The following is a 21,473-nucleotide window of genomic DNA, read 5'->3' as shown; positions in this document are numbered from 1 at the left end:
AGGGGAAGCAGCTTTCACACAGGAGTCCGCTACTGATCCGTGGCTGTTTACCACAAACACAACATTTATCCATTATTTTGATTTCAAATTTAAACATTGTCACTGAAAATGCTTTTTCAGCATTGCAATTCTTTTTTTTTTTACACAGTACAGTAATACACAGACATGTTTAAACACAATAAATATAAACAACACATTATTCAATGCTTTTTACTTTTGCATTTACTTCTAGATTGCGGAAAAAATATGCACCGCATACGCACTGCAAACGGAGTAATGTGAACCTGGCGTTATGTGTGTGCGCTGCGAGTGTGCATGAGCGCACTGTCTCCAGGAGAACGTGCGAGCGCTGAATGGTTAAACACTGGCAATAATTAAAATGTAATGCAATTTATAAACTTCAGTGACGATGTGACTGCCTCGATAGTGCAAGCGACAATTCCTGTGCCAACTGTGCACCTCGCTTATAGACAGACGCGATGTGTGGTGATTTGAAGAAATATGAAGGCACTTTCAGCATTATAATTATTTCACCCGCGCCGAACAGAGACTGAAACGGTGCCGCTGCATGTCAAGTGCCAAACCTCTCACGGCAGCGTCATCAGCTTGAGATCGTCCTTTTTAGAGACCGCCGATCAGTCATCCCAACGTTATTATCGGCCGATAGTGATCGGTAGTCGATTAATCAGAGCACCCCTACTTATGTCCATTTTTGGTCTCATAGCATGAAAAACCATTTATTTTGGTTTGCTTCCTGTTATTCTAAAATGAGAGAAAACAGCAGTTGTTTTCAATTGTGAAGAAAGTGGCCTGTATCTGTACAATCTCTCTTAAACTTTATTTAACAGCCAACCTAACATAATCAGACTTTGAAACAAAGACTGGAGTGGATTAAAATGCTTTAAAGCAATTTTAAACAAGCATAATCTCAACGGAATGCAGAGAACTGTCACAAATCTATTCTAGGTTATTTTTGGAATTAATTATTGGTCCTAAAACCTTCTTCTTCCCCCAATGCTGGTGTTCCTCTATCCTTTTAGCAGAATGTATGGAGTGCTGTCTGACTGGGTGTGTAATGATTCTCAAATGTAGGGACAAAACAAAACAAAAGACACATCCTGATATTTCACTATATTAGACATTTGAGACAGCTACATTGTGATGCTGAGCGCATGTGTGCCTGTGAAGTGTGTCTTTGGAATACTGAGTCCTGAGTGCATATGAGTCCTGTGGCTGTTATTTGAGGTCCAGTCAAGGAGTGTAACGAGCTGGTTTCCACCAATAAGACAATATTGGCCAAATCTTCCAAACCAAAACCCCAGTGAAGATGTGTATTTGGACAGAGGGGGACAGTGGACACCTCTTTTTATGCATACGGTGTGAACAGATATTCAGAAGGCACTGGGGTTTGGTCGGTATGGTGGAAATCAGACTCTAACAAACCTGCAAAAGACCTGATTGACATTGTGGTTTAAATCATACAGTGAGGCGTACACTGCAGATCTCTACTTGCGGCGTCCGTGATGGTTGTGCATGTCTTCCATGGTGACTCTCCCCCACACACCGATCACAAACGCCTCGATCTCGCACTCATTTACACCACGCGCAATCCGGAAGTAACCATCCTCACCCCAGTTCTTCCCCCATGAGTTGGCTGCAATCTGTGGAGTGAAGGAGAGATTGTTTAAAATGTGTAAAATCTCCTGTTGAATAGAAAAGTCTTGTAGCATATCAGATGGATGTAATTTCTCACCCAGTATTTGTGTGTTTTGCCGTTGTAGTCTCTTTCCTCTCCCCATCTGGAAAAGTACAATAAAAATCAATATGCTATTGTGCATTCACTAGACATTAGTATTCAAATCAGCCTTCTAAGAGTAGGCTCTAAAATAAATGCCATCATTGATCAGATTTTATGGGGGAAAAAATGGAAAGAATGGGAAAAGAAAAGATGTACACATCCAACTCTAGTTGGGAACAGATGCAGGAAATTTAAAAAAAATTCTACACCCACCCCCTTAAATCTCCTCAAGTCAACAACAACCTGGTAGGTTGAACCTTTACCATGCCAAGAATTTCCTTATGCTTCTCCACCCGTCCTCCTGGTTCCTTGAGTATTTGGCTATTTTTGAGAGAAAGCCATTTACTCTTTAATGTCTTTTCATGTGAGTTCAGAACATTCAGCTTGTCAAACATTAAATGTGTCAAGGGTTATTTATTTGTATATGTGGAATGCCTGGAATAAATATAGTTTAGTTCACATCTATTCTAAGGGAAGTTTTCCATCAGACTCGGGAACATATTCTGTTCCCAAATAATACTTATCTGACTTCCATCTCCACGGGGGGCTTAGGGGGAGTTGGTATTCAGTACACTCAGAAAAATAACAAACAAAATCACCTAAAAAAAGCAATGTGCCCCCATATAAAATACACGGGAGAGTTGGAGGGTCAGAACCAGTGGCTGTATGAAAAGTGTGGCTCAGAGTTCTGCTACGCTCTTATCTCACCATGTTTTCTGTCCTTGGCTTTGGACAATGACAGACATACCACTGCATCAACCAGCCCCTGACCTGCGCTGGGTTTAGGCCTCTCTGTCTGCACTGAACAATGCCATTTCCATTACACTGGACATCAATGAGCTTTCCACAAACTTTCCCATGCCCTGGGCTTTGCCGAATGCACCACGGTAGGATTTTCCCAGTAAAAACACTGCCGCTGCCCCCTGTATGCCAACTTAATAGGGCTATACAACGTCCTCTGAACGTCTAGAGTAGTGCGAGAACCGCAGCGTCAGCGAGTGACAGCAGGCCAGGAGAAAAGCTGGGGCTCAGACAGACTCGCGATTTATATCGCCATCACCACTGAAGCATGTCACACTCACAGACACCAGCGGCAGGTCAGCCGAGGTTACCAGAGACATACCTGGGGAACATGGCCTGACCCGACTGAGCCTCTCAATGTCTTACTAAACAATCACTGTCTGGGAAAGACTATAGTGCTTCTGCGCAGCTCAAGAACCACATTTATGCACAGCAAGAATCTCTCAGGCACATTTGTTGAAAAATGCTTCATCTTTGGGGACACCGTTTCAGAAGATTTCAAATCAAAACAATAGTGGTCTGAGTTGTATATTTTCTGCTAATTTCAACCATTTTTTATGACAAAGTAAAGTGAATCCTTACTATTTTACCTGATTGTTGATTTACAAGTGTTCTCTAAGCAGTTGAGTAAATTGGTAATTGATGAGCAAACTAATGTAGTAGTCTCTGTTGAGAAGCTGACTAAATGAGAAGTAGTGCTATTAAGGTGTGTTATGTATGAGTGAGTATAGCAAAACCAGACAAAGGCTTTGAGGGGTGTGTGTCTGGGGGTGGAACTGGAAGGCCAGTCATCCAGGTGTTTTGTCTGCTAGCAGTAACAAAAACATGTCAAGTGGGGCCATGATGGTTCTCTAAACGAGCTTATGTCTTAAATATTATCAAGTCCCTTCAAGGCAAGTTAATTCATTCCTCAGCCATCACGGTGATGCCCCCAGTCATGCAAACACAGCTCCTGTCTGCTTAAATGGGAAAGACCTAAAGATGTCCTAAAGAGTCTGTTTCTGTCTGTCTGTCTGTCTAGCTATCTGTCTATCAGTATCAGAAAACGACAAATGGTGTAAAAGAGAGACAGAGACCTTTTGTTGCCTAAGAACTTTCTCTGAAACACTGCCAGATACTCATTCCACTTGCTTCCACCATTAGAGATGAAAGGTTATGCAATGCTAGAGCTTACCCTGTTATTCTGACAGAGTGTGTTGCATGATTGCGGTACTCTGATGGTTTGTGGTAATTGACATCTGTATGTCGGTAAATTCCACTCTTGTACACAAAGAAATCCTCATGGACCTCCATGATGGCTAAAAAGGGAAAAACAAACATAACACACATCCATTATGTATTTTTAAGCACAACATTTAAAAAAAACAAAAAACTATTTACAACAGTACAGTAATGAATAGAAGCCTTGAATTCATGTCCAAAATCTGATCTTTGTTTAATCAAATTGATCTTTGACCTTCGAACATCATTGAATCAGTCATTGAATCAAAAGCTGATCCCTCATTCTTATCACTCACTGTCATACTACAGGAAATGCTATGGCTGCTTTAAAAGCCAAATTACGTAATATCCCGCAAGCTCACCCAAACATCTCGTTTCCTTGCAGATCAAAGTGAGATCAAAGTGACCGCCACTAATTGTATAAGAGTTCAAATAAGCAGAACTTCACATGGCATAAAGACCCACTGCTTAAATTCACATGGTCCAGGACAAAACTTTTGTGGGTGGGTACCTGCAGCAAACCTCCTGAGGACATCCATGATGGCATGCGAAGTAAAATCAGTTCAACATTCTGGAAGACACTGCATTATGAGAATTACCTGCACCCTCTAACACTGGTAAATTCCACTCTTGTACACAAAGAAATCCTCATGGACCTCCATGATGGCTAAAAAGGGAAAAACAAACATAACACACATCCATTATGTATTTTTAAGCACAACATTTAAAAAAAACAAAAAACTATTTACAACAGTACAGTAATGAATAGAAGCCTTGAATTCATGTCCAAAATCTGATCTTTGTTTAATCAAATTGATCTTTGACCTTCGAACATCATTGAATCAGTCATTGAATCAAAAGCTGATCCCTCATTCTTATCACTCACTGTCATACTACAGGAAATGCTATGGCTGCTTTAAAAGCCAAATTACGTAATATCCCGCAAGCTCACCCAAACATCTCGTTTCCTTGCAGATCAAAGTGAGATCAAAGTGACCGCCACTAATTGTATAAGAGTTCAAATAAGCAGAACTTCACATGGCATAAAGACCCACTGCTTAAATTCACATGGTCCAGGACAAAACTTTTGTGGGTGGGTACCTGCAGCAAACCTCCTGAGGATATCCATGATGGCATGCGAAGTAAAATCAGTTCAACATTCTGGAAGACACTGCATTATGAGAATTACCTGCACCCTCTAACACGTTGTGTTTTTCCAGACATTACTAGGAGATCCTAAGCAGTAAACAGAGCCTAATGAACACACACACTCCTGCACGTGAAGACTGTCTTTTTATCTCCTCTTTCTCAATATAAGCCAGAGGTTAGGCAGAATTTTTGCAAAGATTAGAAGTGAAATCTGGCGTAAATCCAGTGTTCCCGCCTGTCTGGAACAATACAACAGAGCACTGGCACAGGATCACGAAGACACTCTGAACAACACACAAACACACACCCTCTTCATATTACTGTAGGGGACTTTTCTCAAGAATTCACTGCATATATGATGAGTTTAGGCTTTTTGTCCAAACTAAATGCCGTATGGGCGTCTAATGCGACATAGACTGATCCTTGCTGACTGCTTGAACGGTCATTAGGCATGTGCTTTTTACTATTCTTATCCTCTGGCTCACAGTATTGTGCAAACACACACACACACACATGCTTCTGGAGAAATCCATACCTTGCACAGGGCCATTATCCATAATCTCTTTCATAATCTCATTCTCCTGTGAGTGGAAAAGCAACATGTCAAATGAGTTCAGTTAGTGAGAATGAACAGCATATTCCAGCCTAATGCTATTTTTACACTGCAAATTCTGCATATATATTGCACCAAGAAAAGATATATGCTTATATATATATAAATTACTGAAATAATGATATGAAATGAACGTTTTACATACAGTATTAGTAGTCTTAAGCTGCATGGGTAAAAACATTTTAGTACACATAATAAACAGTCATCCTTCCATATATTATTACATTGAACTGTTTAATTGTTCACCACATTTCTTTGTCACATCTGTGAATGATATACGATCGAAAACAAAGAACGCCTAGAGACATGTATATGACCTAGACTATGCATTAGACAAGACAAATGGGTGGTAAGATATGGCCCAGGGAGAAAATACATTCAACCATAACATGACTACTAATGTAATGCCTCTCCAGACAGTTGTGAGATATTCCTCCCATTGGATTTGATTTCACAGAAAAGCACACAGATTCTGGGTGTGAGGGGGAAAAACAGTAAATCACTGATGCTTTAACCATTGGTATTATGCGGGCAGAGGTCTGCATGTTTTATAGAGAATGTAATTCTAACGTGTCAGAACATACGGGATGCCTGATTATACATGACACTTGTCCAATAAAACATCCTTTAAACAAGATAAAGTTACTTTAGAAACAGTATTATATAGGGTAATAAGACTTATTGTCATTTTCTAAAAGATTTTCTGCTTGATTCGAGGGGTCAGCTGACTTACATTGGAAGACAGTCTGTATGGTGGGGTTGACTGGTAGATATCATTGTGGTAGCTGTAGCTATTGGGACAGTGTGCTGTGGCCTGCCTCTTTCCCCGGCCCACCGCTTGACTTTGCATCATACAGCGAGCCACATCAGCAGGAGTTTGCTGGGGCAGAGAGAAAGGGTAACACTCCTCTGTCACGACTCTGAGAGAAAAAGACATATTTAAAATCAAAAAGATTGCCTGATATAATATTCTAATTATGTTAATGGTAGTATACATTGCAAAAACGATATGATGTCAAAGTATTATTTGTCAGACGTGCACCATCTTCACATCTTTGATGTTGTGCGTAAACAAGTGAATTACCCTCTTCTCCTTAGGTACCACCAGGCCCCATCGATACGCCCACCGGAGCAGCCACCCTGATGACGTGTGTCACAGGAAATCAGATTCTGAGGTGAGAGCTGAGGGGTCATGTGACCCATTGACTGAATAGAGATCCGGTCTGATGCAACAGCTAGAAGTGAGTCAGAGGGGTTCACATATAAGTGAAAGAACAGAACTGCATTATATAACATTCACACAGTACTGTATTCTGCGGTGTTCTGTGTCATGTCTTTTCTGACTCACCTGCAGTTGAGAAAGCCCAGGATGCATTGCAGTTCCCCTGGTCCAAGGGCTCATGGATTTTCCTTGGCCATTTGTCTGCTGCGTTAAAGTAACTTGGCAGATGATCGTTTCCATTCATATTCATCTGCAACACATAAAGCAAGATTTAACTTTTTTTTTTCTTTTATGGCTTAATGTCTGTGTTTGGCATTGAAGACATGAATAACACAGAATAAAGATTTCCATAAATATGTCCATGGTGTGATTGAGTGATTTTGGTGGCATAATACAATCATTTCCATGTGTATTATTTTTAGCAGGACCAGTGGATGGATGAGAGGAAGTCTGGGTCTCCAAAGTCCAAGGTTTGCATGAGCAAAATACTGTAATAAAGCCTTTGTGTCGTTATATAACGGTGATTTGTTAATTTTGTAGGTTTTCAGAAGTACTCCAGTAAAAAAAATTAGAGTTTGTTACACTAATAAAATGCTGGGTTAAAAAGGGACAAACCCAGCTATTAGGTTGTTTTGAGTCAAAACAACCCAATAGCTGGGTTTGTCCCCCTTTTTTTCTTTACTCTTTTTTTTTTATTAGAACATGCTATAAAAGTTATACATCAGAGATAGACAATAGAGGTGCCGACATTTGAAAAAATTTACAAAGATAGAGAAAAAGAAAAGAAAAGAAAAGAAAAAAAACAAGAGGTAGGTGTTTTTCACAGTTTCAAGATTTTTTAAATAAGAACAAATAAAAGGAAAAAACATATGTTTTGTGAACATGTACATATAGTTGCATACATTATCCACTCCACTATGTATAATCAGTTAGCAATTATCATGTATTATTCTTACGATTGGACTCCATCTTGCCTCAAAAATATTCATCTGAAGTCTAAGGGAATAAGTTATTTTTTCCATTTCGTAAATTTCTCAGATCCAGTGTTCATATGTGGGTGGGTCAGATTTGAGCCATTTAGACGTGATACATTTTAGGGCTGCAGAACATAATATTTTAAGTAGATAACTCAATCTCCTTTCCCTCATGCCTTCAGGTATCACTCCTAGAATAGCCACAGTTGGACCAAAAGGAATATCAATATGAAATATGTCTCCAAATACTTTTTTAGATATCTTCCCAGAATTGTTGTATCTTTGGGCAGGACCAAAAGATATGAGTGTGGTTTCCCAATAGATCACCACACTCTCTCCAGCATCTGCTAGATGATCCTATTCGCATCTTTGCTACAATTTGTGAAGTGCAGAAGTATCTGGTAATAACTCTCCATTTAAATTCTCTCCATGTGTTTGAGTTAGTTACTTTATGGGCCTCGGAACATAGAGAAATGGAATGAGTAATTTTCAATGAAGATCGTATCTTTTTCCATATTTTTGAAGTAACTCTTGTCCACTTACCCATTATCACATTTCCCCAGCTGAAATCTATGAAAGGGAGTGAAAACAGGGGATACCGACAGAGGCCTTTCTCTATGTTTAACCAACGCGTATCTATATTATCCTTCAACCATGCCTCTATTGGTTTTAGCTGTGCTGCCCAATAATAGCATTTAAGATTTGGAAGACCTACTCCCCCATCAGTTTTCATAAGCTGTAATGTTATATATTTCATTCTTGGCCTTTGCCCTGCCCAAATAAATTTAGAAATCTGCTTCTCCAATTTGACAAATACACTCTTGGGAATTTCTACAGGTAACATTTGAAAAAGGTAGAGGAGTCTGGGTAATATATTCATTCGCATACTTTCAATACTGCCTAAAAACGATAAGGGAGTTTCTGACCATCTTTGTAGGTCGCTATGAATACATCTACTTAGTTTGGGGTAGTTTACTTCATATAAATCCTGTAGTAAAGGAGAAATATGAATCCCTAAATATTTAATACCCTCTTTGGGCCACATGAAACCGCTCTGTTTTATCACCCTTTTAGAAATTTGAAGTTTGTCCCTTTTTAACCCAGTGCTGGGTTACATTTAACCCAGCATTTTTTAGAGTTTACCTGTTCCATCAATAATTTAAAAAAAAAGTCATAATTAGCCTTCCGCTTGTGATCGGAATAACCAAAATGTATGTAAATACCAGGTGTGAACACAAAACCCTAAACCTAACCTCAACAGGGTCACATTCATGCATGCTTTACACCTCCCAAATCTATAACTCTCCCCAGACCAATTTCAGTCATATTTTACACCCCAAATTTTCAGAATTCCTGAATAAGGAATGTATTAATACTTTCTCTCATAAAGGCTCCTGTGTGCCTCTCCCTCTTTGGTAATGCACAGCTGCTGGTTGCCGTCCTCCTACATTCCAGCCTGTGATATCGTCATGATTCTCCCTGACCACTTCCAGATATGATCCTGTGGAATGCAGGTGCTTGTCAAGTGTTCACTGCAGCGGTGAATTGTGGTGGTTAAAGGATCCCTGAAGGGCCATCTATAACTCTCCCCAGACCAATTTCAGTCATATTTTACACCCCAAATTTTCAGAATTCCTGAATAAGGAATGTATTAGTACTTTCTCTCATAAAGGCTCCTGTGTGCCTCTCCCTCTTTGGTAATGCACAGCTGCTGGTTGCCATCCTCCTACATTCCAGCCTGTGATATCGTCATGATTCTCCCTGACCACTTCCAGATATGATCCTGTGGAATGCAGGTGCTTGTCAAGTGTTCACTGCAGCGGTGAATTGTGGTGGTTAAAGGATCCCTGAAGGGCCACGGCTTGCAGCAACACTTGACCCAACAGGGAAAGTATATATATATATATTTCTATCCATTTTCTTTTTTTTTATTGTTCCAAAGTTTAGGGTCAGTAAGATTTTTTTTATTATTAAAGAAATTAATACATTTATCCAGCAAGATTCACATTAAAAAGTAATAAAAAATGACTGTAAATACACTTATGATGTTACAAAAAGAATCCTGTACCTCCTATTATATAAAAAGTATAATGTTTTTTATTCATTAATAATAAGAAATGTTTCTTGAGCGTCAAATCATTTTCACATCATATTTCACAATATTACTGTTTTACTCTATTTTTATCAAATAAATGCAGCTATGGAGACTTCTTTAAAAATAAAATGGAAATAATTTACCAACCCAAACGTTTGAACCATAGTGTAAACTTCACAAAATGTCAGTATATATACAGTAGTAAAACAAACCTATGTGAAAACCTTAAGATGTATTCACTGAAATCAAGTTAGATATTATTATATGATTAGATATTTTTAGTGGAAAACAAGACCAAGTAAACCCTTCAGGATAACGTGACGTTCCGCTTTGCATATGGGTCCTGCAATAATAAATGTCTGACTACTCATTATCCCTTAGTAACTGTCTGTTTCACATGCCAGTAACATACTGGCTGCAGATGACTCTCACCTGGATCTCATTCATGTTCATAATGGTCCGTGAGGGGCGTTGTGTTCCCAGACGATACCGCAGACCCTCGTCCAGAGTCATACCCCAGAACTGACTGTAGTTTGTGGCCCTCCAACTGGACAGGTAAAAAGATAAAGAGACTAAGCAGGAGAGAGAAATAGGTTTGTGCACTAGTTTATATACTGTATATTGAATACGGTAATGGCAGACTAGATGGGATTCCTGATGCTTACCCATAACTTCTCCTGTTGATTTCCTGGATCATGTCATCCTCTATCAGACAGGCATGTTGCTCACATTCCCAGCGTCCATTTTGACCACATGTACTGTGGGAGACGAATATAAACTGTTAGTGAACACATCCGGAAAATTTAACAGTCCATACAAATAAAGTCCAAAATAAGGCCTGAACAAATACATGAAAAAAATAGTCAGTGAAAGGAAGTGATCTTCACAAATATTGCTTGTCAACCTCAGAATAAAAAAATAAATATTATATAATTTTCTGGTAATTTGATATGATGTCTGGTGTTTTTAATAATCTTTAAAACTGTTCAAAACTCTGATGTGTGCACTTAATGCAAAAGATTATGGCAAAACACAAGCGTTTTACTATGAGTTTATCTGTTAACTACAGTCGAGTAGGTCAAGGTTACCATTTTAAGTGTGGAATATAAACATTTTTGCGTTTAAAATGATTTAAGTTTCAGATCCAGTTTCTCATTTAATCATGGTTAATTTTGTGTTAGGACCGTATTTAAACCCCTCATTGTCCTTTCATTAACAGTTCCGATTCTGAGGACTAAAATAAATTGTAGATTAACTTCTAAAATAATAAACAACATAATGTGTTTATATAACTGTTTTAAAACGGACAGAGAAAATGTAGACAGACATCAGACCAAACCATAGAGTGAAACAATGAGGCAGTTCAGACATATTCTACATGTGAGACACAAAACGAGCAAGAGAGAGAAAGAGAGAGAGAGAGGTCTGTGAGCCTTTTAAGGCTGCAGCTCTTGAAGAAATATCCATTTTTAGTCAGCCTCTGCTAGGGGAGGATGTTCAGAAGGCCTGATGTTTGAGAGGAACGTGGATTAAAAGAGGAAGAGCAGAGGTGCACTGCTGCTGAGACATTACTAGAGAGCAGCGGGATGAGTTACAAAGAGGAGAATAGAATTCAACTTCAGCATGTTACCTGTCCAGCCCGTTTGTACTTCACACATGAATGATGCCTCAAATTGTGTGTGGCAAGGAGAGGTTTGCTATTATTTTGCGTGCTGTTGTTTTTTATTTGGGCCAGTATGCAACAACCTGGCAACCTCTGCACCTAAGCAACACTAGAACCAGAGCTCCTTCGTAACCACATAACAACACCCTGGCAACCATCCAGAACACCCTAGCAACGTAGCTATGGGTTTTGCACTCACATTTTTCTCTGTAAAAATCTAGCTGCACATGGCAGATCTTGTGACCTCTTCTTTCTGTCAGGTGACACAAATTCAAAGTCCTAGTGCTCAATCTTCACACAGTAGTTCAGACTGAGACATTAATTCACATACCAGTGCATGCTTGCTGGTTGAAAGTTACAAAAGGTCTTTATAGTGCAAAGGTGTCAAGTGACCTGTTGTCAGCAGGAAGCTGAGTTTCTCATTCTGTCATGCTTCACTGTAATGCTCAAATCAGCATCCTGATGCAAGCCTTAGACATGCCCTCTGTTACAGAGCAGACATATTTCTGGGATTTCTCTGTGTGTACATTTCATAGTAATATCTAAAAGATGACAGCAGGTTGAATGCATGGGCTCTGGCGGGGATTCATATAGCGCCTCTGATAGGGCCTATAGAAATGCAATGGCAAAAAGAGATTTAGACTGATTTACATCAACAACAGACTGAGCCACACATACAAACAAAAACACATCTGCAGGCAGATCACACAACATGAGAATCTTTGGGTACTAACATGAAAAAATCTTCTCATTAAAATTCCTTCATGGCAATGGTACAATTATCAACTTGAGATTCAGTTTAAGTTAAATATATCTAATTTCACAGATTATCTTCTTATCCTGACCCTTTGTACTAGCTTGTAGAATAGCCTTTCCCCTCAAAAGATTCTCAGGACCAGCACTAGGGCATCGCAAGGATCAACGGCTTTCATATTTAGGTCTAAATGTGTTCAGAAACAAGTAAAATTCACCCTGTCACAAACATATGCATTATGTAACAACCATGTGCACACACTACACCAAAAACAAACAATACTGGAGAGGACACCACACCGTATTCCCAGAGACAATACCCATATCACTGCAGTGTGAAAAAGCTTTGGCACTGGGATAAGGAATTCCTGCCTTTCTATTTTGTCTAACCATCACTAGTTTCTCACAAGCAAGGCAAAATATAGTGAAAAATCTGATGCTTTAAGACCAATAAACACTTATACCATCCAAACTGGATGAGAAGATAGCATGGAAACCAGCAAAAACGGAAAATAAAATCTCAGAATCATGATTTTATTTCTTGCAATTGTAAGAAATTATTTCATTATTGCAACTTTGTCACAATATGCCTTCAAATTTCATTTCATGTCATTCCATTTAATATTGCATAAATGGATAGTTGAGTGTTTTAAATGTTAAGCAAATTAAGATGTTTCATGCTAATTTAAATTTAAAGTTTGTTAAGTGACTTTAATTAGTGAAAGATTCCCACACATCTCTCCAGTTTCTCACAATTTTCACAGCAAATCTCAGCTGGAGGTTACGCAACGCTCAATCAGCTAAAGTGCAAATAATTGCCTCTTCATGCAAAACAAAAATACAGCAATCCATCACCAATAAACAAAAGGGTCATTTCTTAGCCAAAGCAGTTAGTTTACTAATTTATATTCTATATACCACTGTACACTGAATTTCAGCATACAAAATTATGTATTCTCACATATTGGTCATTAACTAAAGAGGTTTATGTGTCCACTGACTCCTCAAACAGTGAAAGGGAATGTGCTTCGGCCATGGCCGGTGCGATGGATTAGATTCTATGAGGAGAGCTAATCCTATATTAGCGAGGGGGTTTATGTAAAAGGAGAGACACGTGGTAAATATTATGGATGTATATGTGCTGTACATTATCGGTGTGTTTGTACTGTTCACACTGTCGGGATCACAATGGCGCTGAAGGTGAAGCATATGTATGGGAAGTCAGGAATGTGTGTAATCTTTTCAGGACCTGAGGGGTCCCACTGTCCTGCCCACTGAAGCAGCCCAGTCAAGACTCTCTCTCGGTCTGTGGATAATTCCTGCCAACATGTGTGTTGATGTAGCCAAACCATGGCCTTGGACTGAGAGATCCACAGTGCCCTTGACAAGGCTGTGTTGTCAGTGCTATGAAAACACTGTTTGGAGAAAGAAAGAAAGAAAGAAAGAAAGAAAGAAAGAGAGGATTTGTATACAGCTTTGACTAGATTTCAAACTCACCATAAATTACAGTTCTCTTTGTATGTTGCTCCTGAGGGAAACCTGTGGCCGTTCCTTTCACAAGAACCTGAAATCAACAAACAACAACAATTATGAATCAATCTGCAGTAGATTTTAAGAAGAACCACACGCACATACTAAACACTTGGATTAAAAGTTTGTCTGATGTAGTCTGTAGTGCCCACAGTGGAATGTTTTCTTGGCTTTCCATTGCTTTCCCAGAGACTCTGCTGTCGCCATGCCTTGACGAGCTTAATTAGAGATTGCCTGGCTGGAAATGGGCAGGTCATCTTTCCTCTCCTCCTAATATACTAAGTACAAACTACAGTGAGAAGAGTGGATGCATATGTAGGATGGCAGCGTTAGACTATAACAGACACACACATAAACCTCATCATTACCTTAATCATGTATATAAAAATATTTTTTATGTCAAAATGCATCATTTCTGCACCATTAGTGGCACCAAATAGAATTACATAACAACACTGATTCACCCGAATGTTTGAAAATGGGAGGAGAGGAATGTTTGAAACTTATTTGGAAACAGGGTCACTGTTTGGCTGGTTAGTACGATTCAGTTGGCTACTACTGGTAGATGTTGTAACTACACCATCTGGGCCCAAAATGCATCTTTCTCCATTAATGATAAATTAAAAGATATTCTTAATCTTTCATATGTGGCCACAATTAAACTAAAACAAGTGAACAAATGATTAAAACACTGCCATAATTTAATAAATCGTTAGATCAAATTCTTAATTTTTGGTCACAATATCTTTTTTTTTCTCCACACATCGTGTGTGGGGCTTTTTTATTAACATTTTTTTGCAAGTCACATACAAATAAAGATTTGTATATTATATTATAGCAGATATTTTAACAGTGCCCAGTTTTTTGGAGGGCTCTCAAAAGTGTGATATGTGATATTTTCTCCTGTTTGCTGCCTTTCACGTTCAGGAAAAGTTCGGGAAAGACACTGTGGATGAATTTGCGACTGTGTGTAGCAGAATACATTTTCAGAATTAATTTAGCAATTTTTGGTGTTGCCATTTGCACACTTCACTGTTAAGTACTCAAATTTTACTTGTGTTTGTTTATTTTTATTAAACTAAATTACGTTGTTTATAGGAAATTTTCAAGTTTAAACAAAGTTATGCTTTAGCTGCAATTGCTCAAAAATCTGAAATAATAGGAAGCATAAACTATCAGATGTTAGTTTTACTGTATATGAAAGCGGCTTTCCAGAGGAAACATTTACTGAGATTTAGCAACACTGTGTCTGAGTAATGCTGAGCTGTGATCCGTGAAGTCATACCTGCCCCATAGACATGAGTGTTCCTCCTTTAGCAAACACACATTGCGCACATACATGTTGTGATCACTCCCTGCCCGCAGTCACCCTTTCCCTCCTCGTACATTACAGGCATACTTTATGCTGACCTCCATTCATTGCTCCCTGCCTTCCGCTCCACTGTTCTGCACTTTTCATGAGAATGCCCATTATTAGGTCCACGATTGAACATTTTACACCTCAGTGGCACTACACAACCACAGGGAGGTCCATGAAGCAAGAATGGCAGGAAAATATTAACAGGGAAGAATGTGGACTTGGTTTTCCATTATGTTTCTAGAAAATAACTAGCCTTTTCTTAACGGCGTAGACTTCAAACATTGGCTATGGCCCAAAATTGTTACCTAAGCATACCAATGATTTGGCTTTCTATCTTGATCAAAAATGATTAAGCTCAAACTACAGATCTTTTCTATATGAGAACCTGATTATACTGTATGTTTCTTGTCATGGAGGAGGCTAAAACAGGACTGAACCTTAAAGTGATTCTGCCATCTGGGGGTCCAAATTGACAAAAAATAAATAAAATCATAAAAGTAGTCCATATGAATCATGCACCATATCTGAAGTCATAGAATAGCTTTGTATTAAGGAACATACTGAAAATTAAGTTGTTGTTGCATAGAAATATTGATATTGGCCCTAGATATGCTCATGAGAGGAGTAGCAAAGTCTGAATTGAAAACAAATCCCCTATTTCACCCATATTTGCAATGCCAGCAGTTACTTCGGGCAAGCAAGATCAACTCCTATTTGTTTAAGTTGGGAAATATTCAAATTTCTAAAACTGCTGGCCAAACTAAAAAATTTAAAAAAAAATTCAAATCAGCATTAACGTCTGACATAAACTGTCTCATAAATGCTGTTTCTTACACTCAAGTAGCTTTAAAAAGCATATATTTCATGTAAATTATCAGTGAATAATGATTACATAATCAGTAAATAATGACTTAAACTTTGGTCTGTTAATCACATGAAACTGTTGTTTGGATTCAAAAAACTTATAATATAGTGCCCTAGTCATATGCATCATTTTATGTTAAATTTATGGTGCTTTTGTGGATCGTTTTTGAAGTTTGAACGTCTTAGTCCCTATTCATTGTGCAGGCAATTACATGGAAAAGAGTGACCAGCACTCTCAGACTCAGCAGTCTTCATAATTTCTCCAGAATTTACTTTGTCATTCAACTCACTGGGAGGGTATGGGGGAGTTGTTCCCAGGCAGTGGCTCCAGAAGTCAGGACAACAGTCGGACACGGTGCGGTTGCAGAACAGGTCGCAGTAACAAATGGTGTCCAGGTATGGCACAGTGCACTGGTCATTTCGCCCGGGGCAGCAGCCTCCTCTCCTCTGACAGTAGGAGCCAAAGGGGTCCCGGATCCCTCTGAGGTGCAGCGGGTTGGACAGTTCTCTCTTAGTGCGGGACTGAGTCCTTGCCGACATTCCCCCTTCTGCCAGCAGGAGGAGCACTGTGATGGCGGACAGCATCATGAGCTTCAACATTGCTTATCTGTCATAAAGAAATCAATATAGCAAAACATCAGCCATTAGTGTCAACTTTCAAATCAGAATTGAATCTAATGCACCAATACAAAATTATGCTCCATCATACTAAAAAAAACAACAACAACAAATATGATTACAGCTGAAATAACATTTTAGCATTTGATCGAAAACAGAAACGACAGAAATGGGAAACAAACCTTGGAGTGTTAGGCAGAGCAATGCAATTCCTAACGCCGATGGTTTGTTCTGCACTTTCCTGAAGCAGACTGAACTCGAGGCTATGAGCCAACAATCTGCAATATAAACATCACTGATAAACAGACCGTTCTACTTGTTCTTATTTTAATAATGCACTCATCCTGCAAACACAATAAGATCACAGCAGTAGAAGAGCACAGACAGAAGAGGTTAGAATCATCTGAAAAGAAACTGTTGGCAAACTCTTCACTTTGGTCCATGATTGAAACTTGTATTGTCTGTGTGCTTGGGTTACTGTGGGATGGTCCATACATTGAGGTGTGTCTAATAGAAAATAGAAAAGGTGGGGTCATGTGACTCAGGGCTCAAGTTACTGTAGATGTCCATCAGTTGCTAAACTGTCCAGGAAAGATTCACAGCAGTGACTACTTCTATGTAAATATTGTCTTACACTAGGCTCTTACTTTTCAGAGAAAGCACAAAGGTCAAAATGAACGGTCATTGTCTATTTTTGATCTCTCTTGAGACATTTTGTCATATTTATAATATTTGAGATAAAAGTAAACAGATATTCGCTGTACAGTTATCATGTCAACATACTTGGCACCATCATGGATCACATACTGAACAATACAGAAAAAAATGTCTGTGGAAACTTAAACCCATAAATTAACCAAATATTACATAATCTACTTTGAGTGTTTACATTTAAACAGAATTCAAGAAATGTGCTTCATATGATTCAACATGTTCCAAAACTGTATGTAATTGCTTAATTATTGTGCAAGGATAATTCATGTTTTGCATTCATTCTGCTAATCCATTTAGTTACCTGGTCCTCTTGAAATTATTTTGGAGAAATTAAACTATAAAACCCAATGGTAAATACTATAACTTTTTATTTTAGTTTATTTAAAAATTGTGTTTGTATTAAAATGTAAAGATAAGAAAGAATGTTTGGTTTAAATAAGAAAATGGACCTGTTTATCTTCATAGGCCAAGAATAGCTGACATGGTGGAAATAATGCCAGTATCAAACTAATGGAGCCAAAACTTATCATTGGTACGGAAACAGCTACTTCCTGCAGTCAAAGCTAAGGCAGGCGCACAAACAGGGTAAGGATGTCTTATTAAGGCTGTCCATCTTTGATAACAAAATAGCACATTTGTAGATTTACACACAAAATGGGCCTCACAAGCATTATATACAGTATGTCAAATATAAATAAGTATTTTTAGATTATATATGTATATATAGAATATATATAGCCGAAATGTTTGGAATGATTAAGATATTTTAAAGTTTTTGAAAGAAGTCTCTTCATCAAGGCTGCATTTGATCAAAAATACAGTAAAAGCTAAAATATTGTGAAATATTAATATTATTATATTAATATTATTATTTTTTTCTATTTAAATATATTTCAAAATTGCAATTATTTCTTTGGTGGCAAAGTTGAATTTTCAGCAGACTTTAGAACAGTCATTAAGTCAAGTCAAGTCAAGTCAAGTCACCTTTATTTGTATAGCGCTTTATACAATACTGATTGTGTCAAAGCAGCTTTACAGTGTCAAACAGGAAAATAGTTTGTCAATAATGCAAACGATCATCAGTGTCACATAATCCTACAGAAATGATTCTAATATACTGATTTGCTGCTCAATTATTAATCATGGTTCTTATTATTAAACAAGTTTTTTTTCTGGTAAATATCTCTGTGGAAACCATGATACTTTTTTTTCAGGATTATTATTTTTTTATATATATTTATATATATATTTGTTGTTTTTTGAAATAACATATGGCTTTAAAGTTATATAGCCTTTTAAAAACAGCCTTTTAAAGGTCATTGTTTGGGGCGGCCTTCCTCCTCTTTCTCCTCATTTAATTGATTAAATTACTGCTCCTCACTTTCACTGATCCTCCTCCCTGAGAACAATGTCTTGAGATCACACATAATGGTGCTCAAGCTGTCTGTTGTGGTCTCGGGTTAAAAAGAAAACAGACTTGACAAAGACGGGGGGCCGGCGAGCAAATTACAGAAATGGCATCATTAATTACCCAATCAGCCCACCAGGCACAATGTCCCCCATACAGACAAAAGAACAGCCCCGGAAACAAAGTCCATTGCTGTGCAGTTTTCTGCATGACTGTGCCTTTAGTTGACCAGAGCTCAGCCTCACGCACACTGAAACATATGGCAGCAGTGTCAAAGAGGCATTTCAAAGACACTCTCACTGAGTGAAAGAAATGCTTGTTTGACCCGGTTGTCATGGTGATCACTCGGGTAAACATCAGTAATGATGTCGCTACAGTAATGTGGATATTTGGGCTTTTGAGGGCTGCCTGATGCTCGCCTGTTTGCTCTCGATGGGACTGCAGCATGTAGAGACGTGTTGACTTTTACGTCACAAACAGCCCGTATGGCACCTGATGTGCAGCAGACAGTAAAACTGCTCCTACTGCACACGTCGCTGAATTAGAGTCTGCTGTCTGACAAATGAATGATACAGCACTTTCTTTCATCAAGACTTACATCAGCACTTTTGATCACACAAAACTCAACTAATGAGCTGATAAAAGAAAGTACAGCATTATGGTCATATCTCCAATCTTAGATACATGTACAGGTGGTTCAACACAACATACTGACGCAAACACCACAATCATAACAGGCTAAAAATACAAGACGACAATTACAGCCATCTCCTCTCAGTTTTGTCTGCAAGATATTAACTTTAACATACAACTTTAACTTCACTAAGGTTTATTTTAACCAGTCTTTGAAAAAACATTTAAGGCTGATATTTAACGCCTTTGTGACACTTAGAATGGCACTTGATGGAGTATCAAATAACAGACAGATAGCAGACTAAGGAGACTTTCTAGCAGATTCCATGCATATCAAGTCAAGTCAAGTCACCTTTATTTATATAGCGCTTTTAACAATACAGATTGTGTCAAAGCAACTGAACAGCATTATTTAGGAAAATAGTGTGTCAATAATGCAAAATGACAATAGTAAACACTCATTTTTCAGTTAAAGACAGTTCATCATTGAATTCAGTGATGTCAACATCCAGCTCAGTTCAGTTTAAATAGTATCTTTGCAATCATTTGCAATCAAGTCAACGGTATCGCTGGAAATTAAGCATTTCAGTTATGACACAGGTTCTTGAGCTGTCAAAGGAGTATAGCGCTTCAACCATATCTTGAATCAGACCCCACCTACTTCTGATTTACATGTTTGGTAATACAGAAGGTGCAGACACCTGAGTTTCACCCATGCACTCTGATGACCTGAAAGATTTTTGATATCATACATAATCTTCCTGCAGTTATTTACATGACTGTTTAACTCTTCCTGTAGTTTACATGGTTGTAAAAGACACACTTGCCGTTTAAATGCATCCACTAACCCTGTATTATCATAATATGATATGAATATGAAATATATATGCAATGTATCTGAATGTGGTATTATTCAGAATTGAAGAGTTATATAATAGATTTAACGAAGTAAACTTTTCAGACAAATAACTATACATTTCATCAAATTACTAAACAAAAAGTAACTAAAAAAACTAAATGTAAAGCAGCAATCTCCAATTAATGTTTGATTTCAACCAAATTATGCATTAAAAAAATACAACATTAAATTAAATCCAACCTAACCTAAGGTTCAGCTAATTAAGTGTTTGGCTTTGTACACTAATAATGATTATTTGTATGGCTTTGTAATGCGAGTGTAATGATGAAGCATATAAATACATTAATATGGTACTAAACACAAAAAAGACTAAAGAATAAAATGGTATTTGTAGGCCAGACTTTAAATGCAACGCTTAAATGTCTTGAAAAAGGTTGAAGACTGATGTAGAATATTCTAGATTCAATAACAGTTGAAGTAAAATGAGAAATACTGCTTTTAATTTCATAACTTCAACTACTTTTACTTCATGAAACGACATCCTTTGGTACAGAGGACAATGATTGTTGTATAGAGCTGTGCTGCCTGTCTGCTGCTCTTAACTACGCACCTGTTTGACACACTTGCATTAGAATAGGGAGGGAGGAGGTTACACAGAAAGCACAGGATTTAAATAGCTGGAACAAAAAAAATCCCCCACCTTGTTTAGTGAAATCAAATCCTTCCTCTGGTTATATCCAGTGATCAAAATGTGAGCTGGTCTGTTTCAGCTACAGGTCAAAGTACTGAACACAGTCGCAGACTCACCGTCTTCAGCCTCCTGTCTGGCCCCTAGTCACACTCTGATTTTCCCTCTCTATATAGAGCCAGAACAAGCCCTCCGACCCACCCCTCCTGCTTTTGCCCTCCTTCTTTTTACTTTCTGTACCTCTCTCCCTCCCACACACACAGATGCAACACTTACACACACACACACACACACACCTTTTGGGCTGAAGTTTTTGTCTCTGTCCCTCTCTCTCACACACACACACAGATCACACACACACACACACACACACACACACACACACACACACACACACACACACACACACACACACACAAAGACATGGGAGCTACTTTAGGTTAAACCCCTTTCCTTGAGGGTTTTGAATGCTTGTATCAGGTTTGGGGCACTTTAGCTTTCCATGCCACA

At 38.3% G+C, this 21,473-nt stretch overlaps 1 protein-coding gene and 1 long non-coding RNA gene across 2 annotated transcripts; one reads left to right on the top strand and one right to left on the bottom strand.

The window, feature by feature from the left end:
* Positions 1–613: 613 nt before the first annotated feature.
* LOC107591600 (tubulointerstitial nephritis antigen-like) lies at positions 614–21,100 on the bottom strand. The gene is made up of 13 exons (XM_016280799.1): positions 20,976–21,100; positions 16,844–16,939; positions 16,334–16,650; positions 13,787–13,853; positions 10,539–10,631; positions 10,306–10,420; positions 6,931–7,054; positions 6,667–6,817; positions 6,316–6,502; positions 5,505–5,550; positions 3,774–3,897; positions 1,754–1,799; positions 614–1,661 (listed from the first exon to the last, which is right to left on the bottom strand). The coding sequence occupies exons 3-13, from the start codon at positions 16,641–16,643 to the stop codon at positions 1,506–1,508; spliced, it is 1,419 nt and encodes a 472-aa protein (XP_016136285.1). The 5' UTR covers positions 16,644–16,650; positions 16,844–16,939; positions 20,976–21,100; the 3' UTR covers positions 614–1,505.
* Positions 7,770–8,732, top strand: LOC107591601 (uncharacterized). The gene is made up of 3 exons (XR_001609889.1): positions 7,770–7,849; positions 8,048–8,054; positions 8,697–8,732. It is a non-coding gene; the product is annotated as an uncharacterized lncRNA (long non-coding RNA).
* Positions 21,101–21,473: the final 373 nt, after the last annotated feature.

Source organism: Sinocyclocheilus grahami, unplaced genomic scaffold (genome assembly GCF_001515645.1).
Source record: "Sinocyclocheilus grahami isolate Dianchi unplaced genomic scaffold, SAMN03320097.WGS_v1.1 scaffold144.1, whole genome shotgun sequence".
In the NCBI taxonomy this organism is placed as follows: Eukaryota; Metazoa; Chordata; class Actinopteri; order Cypriniformes; family Cyprinidae; genus Sinocyclocheilus; species Sinocyclocheilus grahami.
The sequence above is the reverse complement of the archived record's forward strand: the minus strand, read 5'-3'. Positions and strand labels throughout refer to the sequence as shown.

Coding starts and splice junctions, on each gene's coding strand:
- LOC107591600 (XM_016280799.1), bottom strand. CDS start 16,643: ATGTTGAAGCTCATGATGCTGTCCGCCATCACAGTGCTCCTCCTGCTG. Junction 10,421..10,538: donor ATCAACAGGAGAAGTTATGG/GTAAGCATCAGG, acceptor TTACCTGTCCAG/TTGGAGGGCCACAAACTACA. Junction 1,800..3,773: donor CACTCTGTCAGAATAACAGG/GTAAGCTCTAGC, acceptor GTACTTTTCCAG/ATGGGGAGAGGAAAGAGACT.